Below are 12,705 nucleotides of genomic sequence, written 5' to 3' on the forward strand. Positions count from 1 at the left end.
TTGTGTGCTAGCCTAATACTGCAACGCTGGGGTTTTTGCAGGGAAATGTTTGTTTCCCCTTAAATATTTATTTATCTATCTCCCTCCCGCTAGCATGGCTTGGACAATCTTTTTGTAAAAGATTGACTGTGTTCCCATTTCCCTCTCCAAAAATATTCCAGTCTGGGACTGAAATTGACCCGCCACTTCCCCATTAGTGTTTGCAAAACACTCTGAAGAGGAAAAGGGCTAAGAGTGAAATGTAAATATCCTTTAAATCCTACATATTCCTGGGGGAAGGGAGGATAGATTCTTAGACTCCCTGAAGCTTTTCGCAACCTGTTGAATGAATAAATAGTCCTTTATTTTTATTTTTTTTTAAACAGCACTCTGCTGGGTCACCCAGAAGCTGCTGGCAGGGTGTGCAAGCTAGAGCTGACCCCTCCTCTTCCCCCACATGCACAAAGAAACACAGAGCCCACCACCAGCCTTTTTATTTTTGTCATGCTCCGGTGCTTGTTTGCTAACCCTGCGCACAGAGCGGGGCTCTTCAGCAAGGAGTGACCAATCTGTTTCCCTCAACGCTTCCAGCATGCTGCTGCGGGGAGAAACAGAAAGGGGGGTGTGTGTGCTGGGTTGTTGGCAGAGGTTCAGGCGTCTCTAGTGGACACCTAAAGTGGGACTTGAGTGTGTGTGTGCATGTGTGTGTGTGTGTGCAAGCAACTCACATAGTCTTTAACATTCACACAAGATGGCGATGGAGTGGAGGGAGACTCAGCTCCCCTCTTAAATGTTCTTCTGCTGGACATTCACCGAGCCCTGCTTTCCCCCCCTGGAGATTTGAAGGGTTTACATGGCGCTGGAGGATTTGCTTTGTCTCTGTTTTTTCTCGTTGACCGTCTGTGTCCTGGCTGTGGAAGGTAATGGGTGCTGCTGGGGTCCGCGGTTGTGTGTTGTGTGAAGGGGGGGAGCAGGGTGTGTGTGTGTGTGTGATGGGGGCTGTATTTAGGGGCTCGCCCCTTGCCCCTCTCCTCTGAGCAAGCAGCCCGGGCGGCTGGTGCAGAGCTGCGCTCGGCACTAGGAGCCTGCACCTCTCCCCTGCCCATACACGCGTGTGGCTGCCGGGGAGGGGGGAGAACGGCAGGTCCCGCCGGGCGGCGGCTGGTGGGCGAACCGGCGCGGCTCCCGGAGCCCTGCCAGGGTCATTGGCCGGCTCGGGAGCCGCTGCGATGGTTCATTCCCGAGCGGCGGAGCGAGCCCGGCAGCCGCCGCCGCCCCCGAGCCTGGCGCCCCGGCGGCCCGGCCCCTGCGCCCGCCGGCGGGGCACGGGGAAAACAACCCGCCGGGCTCGCCAGGCTCGGGCTCGCCCCCGCCGCCTGCTGCCCGGCAGGGCTCGCGGCGGGGCTGGAGCGTGGTGCGGACGCGGGGCCGGGACACAAACACACAGAGACACAAATACACAAACACACAGAGACACACAATCCGTTGCAGAAAGTTGGCGGGGCCGGGCTGGGGTTTGAAGGGGGCGCCCGGCCAGGCAGATCCCGAGTTAATTTCAGTGCACCGGGGGGGGGGGTTAATTTACACCCCCCCCCCCGGGTTTACAGCTGCGCTGGGCGGACGGGCGAGCTCGGAGCGGTGTCCGCAGCCCGGGCTCCGGGAGCGGCCGCTCGGGGCCATGTGCTCCCCGGGCGGGGCGCTGCCTCCAGGCGTGTGGGGGCGAGGGCAGAGGGGGAGCCCAGGCTGGATGGGGGGGGGGAAGAGGCCCTTGCCCCGGGGCGCTGCTCCCCCCCCCCGATTCTCTCCTGGAGCTTGGGGGCTGTTGCCTTTGCTGCCAGTCCCCCATTGCAAGGGGAAGAGCAGCAGCTGCACCCTGGGGTGGGAGCTGCCCCTCTGGCCAGCGCTGGGGCCTGGGGGTGGGTGGGTGGGAACCCCTCTGTCTATGGGCCTGGGCAGTGGGGGGAGCCATGTGCCCCAAAGGCAGGGAGAGCAGTCACCCCCCCCCCAAGCCTGTGCCCACCCCCGTCCTCGCCCACCCTTCGGGCCTGAGCGGGCTTCAGGGGTCCACTGCTACCGCTGGGCTCCTATGCACAAGGGGAGCCCGGGCCTCTCCTCTCCAGATTTGGGGGGGGGGGTAATTCACAGGGGCCATGTCCCTCCGGCCGGCTCAGCACTGAGGGCAGTGGTGGCAGGGAAGGTGAAGGCGGCAGGAGAGGTGTAGGGGTGAGGTGGAGGATGAGGGAGGCAATGGAGAGCAGCGTTCAGGTGGCTCTGAGATTAGGCTGTTCCTTGGCTCCATAGATCACTTTCTATCAGCGGAGGAGGACTTGCTGGTGGGATCTTAGCGCCTTGAGAACTCAAGTCCGCATTTCTGATGCAGCCACCAGTCTGGGCCTGAAATGCCAGCCCCTGGCTAGCAGGGTCACAGTGGATGCGCCCCTTGGGCTCTGAAAGGCCTTTGCGTTCTGCATGCAAAACATCCAGGTGTGATTTTCAAGCAGGGGAAGCTCTGCATAAAGCTTTGTGTAGCTAATGGAAACACCCTCCCTTCTTCAAATGGGAACCTCTTGGTGAGCATGAAATCTTGCTCCCAGTATCTTCCAGTCAGGCCCAGGTGCCTCTTTATACCTTTTTAAAAAAAGCTATGACTCTCCTTTTCACTTCACTAGCTTACTGCCTACCAGTGCAGTTTTCTTAGTTCTACCATATTGGCAAATATTTAGTTGATCAATCAAGTAATCCCATAATAAACATACCAGTCACTCCCCTGTTTGTGCAGATCTAAATCCTTGACTCTCTGTGTTTAACCATAGACGCTTTCACCAAGGTTCGTTCACGTTGTGGACCTTTGGATCCATTGCTTCTTCCAGTGTGTACACTTGCCCATCTAACTGTTTCTCTGAAAAAGATTAGAAAGTCATGGTTTGATACAACTGCACTATTGCAATATCATGTGCGTTAAATGTCCACTAGACTTAGGTTGTTTTAAGATAAACAGACAAAATGAAGATTTAAACCAGGAGTGTCATGCCTGTTTCACTGCATATTCAGTCCTCTGATGGTTTCAGGTTCAGCAGAGTATAAGTTTTCATTTATTAAAGTATCTAGCCCTTAAAGTTGCAAAGATAACCCTTTTCAATATGAGTGGATGGATGTATTAACCCTGAGAGATGTGAGCTGCTCCTGTTGTCTAAACTGGGTTGACTCTGAATCTTACTGATGCTATTTTAGGGCCAGATCATCGCATAATATAGGTGCAGAATTGCATGCTCACAAAATTACTGTTTCTCTGTGTGTAAATGAACAATGGTACAGGGAAGTGGCCCATTGTCATCCGAGGGGAGCATGTCTTTAGATGGTTGGGAGCACGTGGCCCCAAATAGTGCTCATAGTACAAGATTGTAGTTTTTTGTTTCATTATTAACTTGTCAGATTTTTGGGGCAGGAGCCAAGGTTCCTTGTGTGTTTGGCAGGAAAGGTGCAGGCAGCAGCAGAAGTGTAGAGGTGAGGCAGAGGATGAGGCAGGTGATGGAGAGCAGTGTTCAGGCTGCCAGAAGCTGGGAATGGGTGACATGGGATGGATCATTTGATGGTTACCTGTTTCGTTCATTCCCTCTGAAGCACCTGGCCACTGTCGGAAGACAGGATACTGGGCTAGATGGACCTTTGGTCTGACCCAGTTTGGCCGTTCTTATGTTGAACAAAGAGCACAGTGGGTGGAGCCTTTTGGTACCACTGCAATACTTATTATAATCAATAATAATGATTTTAAAGGGTTGAAACTTTAGTTTTCAAACAAGATTCAAGAAGAAATCTGTAAAAGCAGCAAAGAGTCCTGTGGCACCTTATAACAGACGTATTGGAGCATGAGCTTTCGTGGGTGAATACCCACTTCGTCGGATGAAGAAATCTGGAATTCCTTCTCTAGGATTTGTAATGGTGGCTTGCGCAGTTTTTGAAATCAGTGTAAAGAGAATAGTCAAAATTTGGTTTTTAATTATTGGCTGTTTGTTGTTGTGCCTGGAAACAAAATTACCTCTGCTGTACTATTGCTACTTGCTGGTTTATGCTAGTGCAGGAATATACAGCACAATGTGGAGGAAGGTTCAGAAGTGAAGTTGGTGGTTTTGGTGGTGGTGGGGGAAGTGTGTGTGGTCAACAGGTGGGCTTTACTGTGAAAACAAAAGTCTTGAATTGCTTTAATCTCAAATTCATTGTCTGAAAGGTTGAAATGCTTTTTAAAAGTTGTGAATTTGACCCCGTGGCCACTTGTTTCAATCCAAAATTCAAGCATTGGGGGTATGAGACACTTATGAAGAAACTGGAATGGGAAAATCCTCCCCTATGGACTTTAATGAAGCTACGCTGAGGATAGGGCCCGGCATTTTGCAAAACTTTCTGCTGTCTATTTTGATACCGTTTTCCCTGAAGAGCCAGGAAGGATTTTTTTGAAAGACTCTTGCTTGGCCCTGCCAAAGGTTTTTATTGCTTTCTTCGCATGGTGCTCTCTAAAGGGACACAGCTTGCATTTGGGCAGCGGGAGGGAGAGAGCTAGCTTTCCAATTGAATGATCAGATGAAATCCATCTAGGTTTATGTAATTGGTGTCTGTTGTCAAATCTCCTTTGTGGTTTCTGAACTGTTTTTCTTCCTCTGTTACCTAACTTTCGCTCTGTTTTGTTCTTGTCGCATTCTTTCTGGCTCTGCAGCCCTGCAGCGTGCTGAATACGCGTAGCGCCTTTGCCTAGAACTGTCAGTCTTGCTGTTGTTCCAGAGGTCACATGTCTTGTCTTTCGCCATGGTAGCCTGTTCATTGCAGGCCATCACCTGCATGCAGATTCACCTGCCCTGATGACTATACTATTGCAGCGTGACCCGATTGCCGTCTTTTTTGGGGGGTGGGCGAATGTTGGTTTGCACGGTGGGGTGAGGGGAGCTGTACTTCCTAGAGACTCAGTTTTCGATTGTGTTTGAGACATCCTTGTAGCATCTGCAGTGCCCTTGTGAGAGGCCATGTTCTGATGCACACAATAATCTGATTTCAAACATGGCTCATTTCCAGGTGCAGGTCTTGAATTTGCTGCAGTTGTGCTGTGGCTATCGTGACTAGGGTGACCAGATGTCCCGATTTTATAGGGACAGTCCCGATATTTGGGGCTTTTTCTTATATAGGCTCCTATTACTCCCCACCCCCTGTCCCGATTTTTCACATTTGCTGTCTGGTCACCCTAGTCGTGACAGACCGTCTTTCTGACAGATCAGTAGGTAACCTCGAGTCTCAGGTCTCTAAAGTAAAAATCTTTCTGGCATCATTTCTCTTTCTTTTCTGTTGCACCCGGTGAGTGGGGAAATCAAATGTTTCGGGGCTTCTCCCTGCAGCTCCATACAGAGAGGCTTGCCTCACCATGTTCTTAATTTTTTTATACCTTCTTATTCCACCACCATTAAGTTACTCTGAAGCAATAAGAAAAAAAGTGAAACTCTTAAACGAACAACCCTTTCCACATTTCTCCTATTTTTTTTGCAGTGAATTTTGATACCAGTTATTGGAAGTTTGGTCTAGTGGGTATTGCACTGAACTGGGACTCGGGAGTCCTGTATTCAGTTCCCAACTCAGCTTCTGCTGAGACCAGGGGCCAGTCACTTAATTTACCCTCGTGTCCCAGTTGCCCATCATACAAAGAAATGGGGACAGTACCTCCTTTTTTTCCCCAGGGGGTCGTTTGGTTAGAATCTAGTAATGATTACGTGGCACTTAAATGCTACAGTGATGAAGAACACATTGGTATCCAGATGCCATGGAGATGGGCGCACTAGAAGACCATGGAGATAGACTGCTGGCTTGCCCTGTGTGTGTGTAAAAGTTTGATTGTGACCCCCTGGTACCGTTGCCACTATAGCATTCATGTACAATAGCGGAATCTTTGTGCCCGTAGGTGACGGTCAGCCATAGCAAGACAGCTGCTCACAGCCACGGGCAAAATGCGGCCGTATTTGCACCAGTGCAAGTACTTAGCATTCTGAGTACTGTACTCAACACACTCTTCTAGCATTTAATGGCTGTGATACCATTGAGCCTAGTCATGGTTATATAATTAAGATGGGAATTAATATTTAATCTCATTGTAATTTGTTGTTGGAATCCATCCCAAACTTTTGCATGGGGTTGTGTGTGTTATGGATAGGGCATATATAGGGGCTATAGGTAGGGGATTTTTGCATGGGTAATTGAAAGAGATTCTTAGCCCTACTGGGGAAGGGTAACCCAAACATTTACAAATCCAGTATGATCATTTTAGTCATTTTGTTATCTGTAGAAAGCAAATGTTGGTTTCACAGTCAGCTGTAATACTAAAGGGAAAATGGTAAATCTTTGTTATAAGGGCTTGCCTAGCACATATTAGACCAAATTCAACTCTGATGCAACTCTGTCATCTTCAGGAGAGGGACTTGGCCCGGTGTCCATAATTTGTTTTATTTTACTCTTGTTTTATGCTTAAAAACAACAACCCCAAAGCATTGTTTTATTGTGATACCAGCATTTGCATCAAATGGCCTTCTCGCTAGCGTGCTTTCCATTTCCTCGTAGGGAGAACATGGTCTGAACACAGGACTGGAAGCCAGGAATCCCTGAGCTCTGACGTTGACGTTCTTGGTTCTGGGCAGGCCACTCAACCGCTCTACCTCAGTTTCTCCATTTTGTAAAGGGAGGATACTACTGATATTTATCTATCTGGCAGGGAACGTTGTAAGGTGCCGGGAAAGGATGACGGAGTTCTCCACACAAAGTAGCTTTATAGCGTTTATTCGATTCCCATGCTTCAGTAACCCCAAATACGTTGATTTCTGATTTATTAACCTACAGCTGGTTTATGTTTTTAAACAGTGGTGATGCCCATTGCCATTTAGGCAGTACAGCCTTTCAACCTCTTCTTTATTCTTTCAAAAAAAAAAAAAAAGTCCCATTTTCCTCTGATTTGCTTTCCTCCTCCCACCCTCTACCATGATACGCTTGAGTAGAAAAGCAGCAAATAGTGGTTTGTGTCGCATGCTTGTCCCATGTGGGTCATTGTGGGAGGAGAGCCAGAAAAGTGGCAAGGAATTGTAATGTTAGTTTCAGATGGACAATGAGAATTTAGGCCTCATTGTGGTGGTGGACGGTGGAGGTAACTTGCAGGATTGACCCTCTGTCTGGTCCTCTTGGTGGGGTAATTGATTCTTGGTACTCAGCTCCACAGTGTGGTAATACTGACTTTGCCCTCATCCCTCTATAATATCCAGAGCGATCATATCTCTGATCAGCTTTATGAGTCGGGCGCATCCGGACGCTCTCTGCAGCTCCTAGGGATGCTAAACATCACTCTGTGCACGGCTTCCTGGTGCCAGGAAGGAGACCTCAGCAGCATTTACCGTGCTGGGTTGCTGAAACCAAACCCTGTCAAGTTCTGTTGGCTTCTAGAGAGAAACAAAACCTTAACATTCCGGGGAAGAGCTAATCAGTGTTTACATTAAGCAAAAGGTAAAAATCTGCTAGAGTGGCAGCTACTGAGAAGTGACATTCCCTGCAGGGCTTAACTTGCTGACTGTGTGTGGGTAGACAGCAAATCTGCATGACAAGGCATGGTCCCGAGCAGAGAGGGGGGAATCTTCCACACACCACCACCTCCTGGATGCTCGTTTTTCCCCTGTACCTCCTGCTCCGTCGTTTGCAGATCTCAGAGTCAAGGCCCTTTGCCTGCAGTTGGTGGATGGGTGATGTTCCTAATTTACAGATGCTCCTATGAACTTTTTATTTCTGTGCGTGGGCTTCTCTCTGTTTCTGGGCCAAAGCCTGCCCTGCTGTCACATCCGGGCAACCCCCTTGATCCACTATGGATCTGCTTTATGTCAAAAGTCCAGCACTGCTCAAAGAGTGCGAAGCATTGCAGGCCGAGTACCTCATTGCCCATCATAGTGGGTGCTTAACATGACCCAGTGCCCATCATGGGAAGGGAGTGATTTACCCCATTGCCCAGCGTAGGGCGTGATTTTAACATTAGGTGCATTAAAAAAAATAATCAAGATCTGCATTTTGGGCCCACGTTACCTGGCTCTGCCTCTTTAAATGTAACCTAGGTATTGAAGCTCCTGGTCTGTCTTGTACTTATTATTATTATTTTTTTTTAAATTCAGTGACACAGATTCATCGTCTGAGGGTTGTTAATATTTAAGAGACATGTCCCTCCTGCGTCAGTGCTGGTGGTGCTGCACGTTTGCTAAACACTTAGGCTCGGGAGTGAGGTGGAGCAAAGTTTGTTCCAGCGTAGAACCTGGCAGGGGTTTGACTCGTGGAATCTGTGGATGCAGCAAATTCGGCAGGAGGCTACCCCGGGGGACTTGTGCCCCACACTGCTTCCTGCCACTCCCCCAGTCCCTTCTGACCGGGGCAGCATGGCTCTGATAGAGCTGTGCTCCTGTGGGTTCCCCCGTGAGCTCCCTCACCCCAGAGGGTGGGAGAAGTGGAGTACAGTGGAGTACACCTTTCCCCTAGCTTCACCCTCTGCACTGGATGTGAGGATCGGCAGTGCTCCCCCGCTCCGACTCCCTCTTCCCTCCCCAGGTCTGCTGTGCTTTTGTTCCTGTGGAGTTGCAATGATTTGGCCCCATTTTAATTTTACAATCCCAGGTTAAAATGGATCAGCCCATGGGGAAAGATCTCGGGAACTCTTCATGAGTTAAAAGCAGCAATCACGTTTCGAAAATGAGTTGTCGAATAGATGAGGAAGGAACAGGGCCTGAGAACAGGATTCTTCTGCCACCAGGGTTGTCTCCTGACATTCACTGCCACTATTGGGAGGATGTGAAGGTGACAAACTGTCTTGTGTTTTACTTTCTGTACTCGGGGATTTTTGCCTCCTTGCGAATCTTTAAATAAACAATCAATAGCCCATTAAGTTAATTGGTGTGACCAGATAGGTCTGACGCAGTGGATTTCTCATGCTGTCTCCTCTGAATCTATTAAATATTTTGGGCCAAATTCTTCGATTGCCTACAAGGGCTTCGATTATCCATCTGTCATGGGCGTATCGGTGGCGACTCCAGAGTTTAAAGCTGCCTTGAGATTTGCACTTAAATCGGGACTAAAATCCCTATGCATGACACCCTGGTGGCTGGGTCAGATCTCCAGATTGGGCACACTGAGTTGCCAGAGGATAATTGAATTTTCCATGACATTTTTTAAAACTAAAATATGTCCTGGCTTTAGCAGAGGAAGGAGGTAAAAGTCCTCTTTTTGGAACTCTCTGCCCTTTTATTGTTCTCACGTTTCTTTGGGTTTGTCAAACCAACCCAGAGTTTCACTCCATATTCTGCTAACATTACAGCCACTTCAAAAAACGCAACGCAGAATTGTTCTCCTAATCCAAGTCACCCAGTTGATCTGTGTTAGTTCCATTAGCTACCTTGGTTTCCAGCCACGTGTGCTAGCTCTGCTCCTGGCAAAGCTTTGGGAAAGCATGCTGGGCGTCGGAGGAGAGATGGAGCCTTAGGAGGGAATGGACACGTGGGGGAGCAGGCAGAGTGAACCGGGCGTTGGAGGTGTGAGCAGTTCTGTGGCGGCTTGGAGAGACAGATTTAGCTGGAAGGTTGGGGGTCGCTGCAGGAGATGAGGCTTGCGTATGGGTTGTCGGGGGCTGGTCCGCGCATGTTCACAGCTGTGTCATGGGGCTTGGGTTGCAGGAAGCCAAATGCCTTTGTGCTGAGGCCCCATTTTGTTTGATTGTCCAGTATTATTCCCTTACAATGTTTTGTAGAGCATTTTGCAACTGTCGTCGGTTGTTCACTCCTGTTGAGACACAGGAAGTTGTGTTGTTACAGATGCCCATTGGCGGTGCTACTAGTGCAAGGCATGGTGTCACTAGAGAGCAACCATTTGCTAGTAATCAGCAAATACATCGCATAGGCTTATTTACATACTTGCATGGGCAGCATGCATTATTGCTTAGTCAGTACCTTTCTGCGATACGTGCATTGCAGATCAATGGGGACAAAAGAAATCCAGCATCTGATCAAATACTGACGGCAAGTCTCTCGTCCACGTTGACCAAAAAAATAGTTACAATCTCCCTTCTCAAGAATGATTTTGTAAACATAATGTAGGCTGTTGGGCAGTGATAGGAAAACACTTTTATCAGCTCAACAAGGTCCTGCTTGACAAGTTTATCCCTCAGGCCCTCAGGATGATGTAAACAAGGAAATACTTTAACAACAGAAAAAGATAAAAGAGAGCGATGGGCAGAGTCCTTTCAAGAGGTGCTAAAGAGACCGGTGCCCAAAGAAACTCTTGACTTTGACAAAGAAATCAATAAAAATATTAAAACTTGAGAAAGCTGCTGGTGAAGACCAAGTGAGTGGGGAAATGCTGAAAGCTCAAGTTGATGAGACCTAGGATGAGGAAAAGCCTCCAGAACAATGGAAAACTGGGATTATAGTCAAAATACCAAGGAAAGATGACACAAGTGACTGCAACAGCTGGTGAGGTGGTACATTCCTATCATGCTGCAGTAGCATCTTAAGTTGAATAAAGGAAATGGTTGTGGTGAATCTAAAGGAAGAGCAGGCTGGATTTCAATCCACAAGATCATGTGTTAGCCACATTTTCACACTAAGAATAATCATTGAATGGCAAAAAGCACTTAAACTTCATAGATTTCAAGAAAGCATTTCACAGCTCCCTTTGCAATTCATTCTAGACCATCTTGACGTGCTATGGCATGCCACCAAAAGACCTTATATCAAGTTGAAGTTTGCCCAGTTAAAGTAAACGCAGGCTTGAGTGAATGGTTCAAACATAGACACTGGTGTCAAACAAGGATGCATTCTTTCACCTCTCCTGTTTGGCATCACTGTGGACTTCGCTATGAGAATAAGGGTAGACAGGTACAAAACAGGCATTGCACGGCACGACAACAGTATGCTAGAAGGTCTAGGTTTTGCTGTTGACATTGCTCTTGTAAGTGACCGCTCAACCAGCATACAAGTAAAGACTGAAAGACTGTCCACATTGCAAAAAACACGGGATCAATAAGCAGTTTTGAAAAAGCAAATCTAATTTACACCCCAGCTCAGCATTACTTTAGAAGGCAAAGGAATACAAGAAATGAGCCAATGTACGTACCTTGGCAGTAACGTGCAAACCAATGGGGATGTTCAGAAGGAAATGATGTCACAAATTGCAAGGAGCTGCATTCATCAGCTTCAACAAGATTTGGTCATTGAAAAATCTGAAGTTTAAAGACTAAATTTCAAATCTTCAATGCCAATGTTATTTGCATTTTAATGTTTGGCTGAGAGAGCTGGAAGTCCACCAAAGGGAAAGATAGATGTCTAAATGCTGTAAAAAAATTCTAGCTCTTAAATGGAATGAGCTTATAACAAATGCTGAGATTTGGCAGAAAGTTCAACAACCCCTCATCTCTCATGTTATCCAGAAAAGATGGAAATATTTGGGACCTGCTTGAAGACTGAAGCCAGACCATCTGCCTTGGCAGGTGAGCCACTGGGCAATTGGAAGAACATGTAAAAGGGGCTGATTGAATGAATTCCTCCGAACACTACTCAGAGTGGGAAAACTTATGGGACTTAACAACAGAGGGGACATACAAAGAGCAGCCCAAGATAGACAGCAATGGTGGAGCCTTCTTCATGCCCTAAGAGATATCTAACAGTGTGAGAAGGCTTCAGGTTCCGGTATTAGCCATGTAAATTACTGCCATTGACAGTGATTGTGATTGAAAAGTAAGCGTCTTGGAACTCTGGTTTGATTTTTTTTCTTGGGGTTGCTAACTAGTTGTTTATTGATTGCAGCTTTTGTCGGAGAACACAAAATATTGATCTAAATTATTTAGCCCCTTTTTTCCTAGATCACAGTAAATCCAATTTATTTCTTCCTCTCTGTGCTGTACTCTCTTATCTCTAAATAATGCACAAGGAACATTTTGCTGAGGAGAGAGACTTTTGGTCCAGAATGTCAAATGTTGATCCATTAATCAGTGGCCCACAGGAGCACACTTTTTTTTTCTCGTGCTCTTTCAAATATTACTAGTTGGAAACCAGGTTAGGAATGTTGTCTCCAGTGTTGTCATTGGGTTTTCTGTACATGCACAAAACAAAGGTAGGTGGAGGTTGCTTCCAGCTGCCAGCACAGAATAGCTTCCAATTTAGTTAGTGTTTGTTGTTGCTGCCAGAATTTTTTGCATTAGCAGATAGAGAGTTCAGTGTAGTGTGAAAGGCTTTCAATAACACTTCAGCAGCAGTGTGAGCTGTCAAATTATTCCTTTTACTCTCTGTTCTTCTGTACCAGTCAAGGCACTTTGGTAAAGCTCCTTTCAGCCAGCAGGTGGAGACATTGCCATGGCATAGTTCTGATTTCCCATATGCAGTGACTGAGAGAGACTCTTGGCTGTGTGTGTATTCATTCAGCTTTCTGCACCTTCCCCATACTTAGGAAAGCCAAGAAGCCGCCTTCTAAGCTGTAACAGCATTGCACAGCTAGCTGCTAACAGGATGTCTACAGTGCACATGAAGAGACGATTGTAGCAAAGAGAGACATCCCCACGCCAGCTGCAATCTAACTATAACAATAGTAGTGTAGTAACAATAGTAGTGTAGGCATGGCAGGCTTCAGCAGGGGCTAGCAATCTGAGTGGGTTTATACTCCGTAACATCGTGAGCAGTTTTCGGCACAAGT

General features: G+C 47.5%; 1 protein-coding gene across 3 annotated transcripts in view; it reads left to right on the top strand.

Annotated features, from left to right (window-relative positions):
- The first annotated feature begins 579 nt into the window (after nt 1-579).
- Nucleotides 580-12,705, top strand: part of IGDCC4 (immunoglobulin superfamily DCC subclass member 4) — a 178,991-nt gene continuing 166,865 nt past the window's right edge. For 2 of the 3 annotated variants that reach the window (XM_044980919.1, XM_044980920.1), the window contains exon 1: nt 580-899. In XM_044980919.1, the coding sequence (XP_044836854.1) occupies nt 833-899 (67 nt within the window). In that variant the 5' untranslated portion in view covers nt 580-832. The remainder of the gene's footprint in view (nt 900-12,705) is intronic. The other variant, XM_044980921.1, reaches the window with a different exon arrangement.

This window comes from Mauremys mutica, chromosome 11 (genome assembly GCF_020497125.1).
Source record: "Mauremys mutica isolate MM-2020 ecotype Southern chromosome 11, ASM2049712v1, whole genome shotgun sequence".
In the NCBI taxonomy this organism is placed as follows: domain Eukaryota; kingdom Metazoa; phylum Chordata; order Testudines; family Geoemydidae; genus Mauremys; species Mauremys mutica.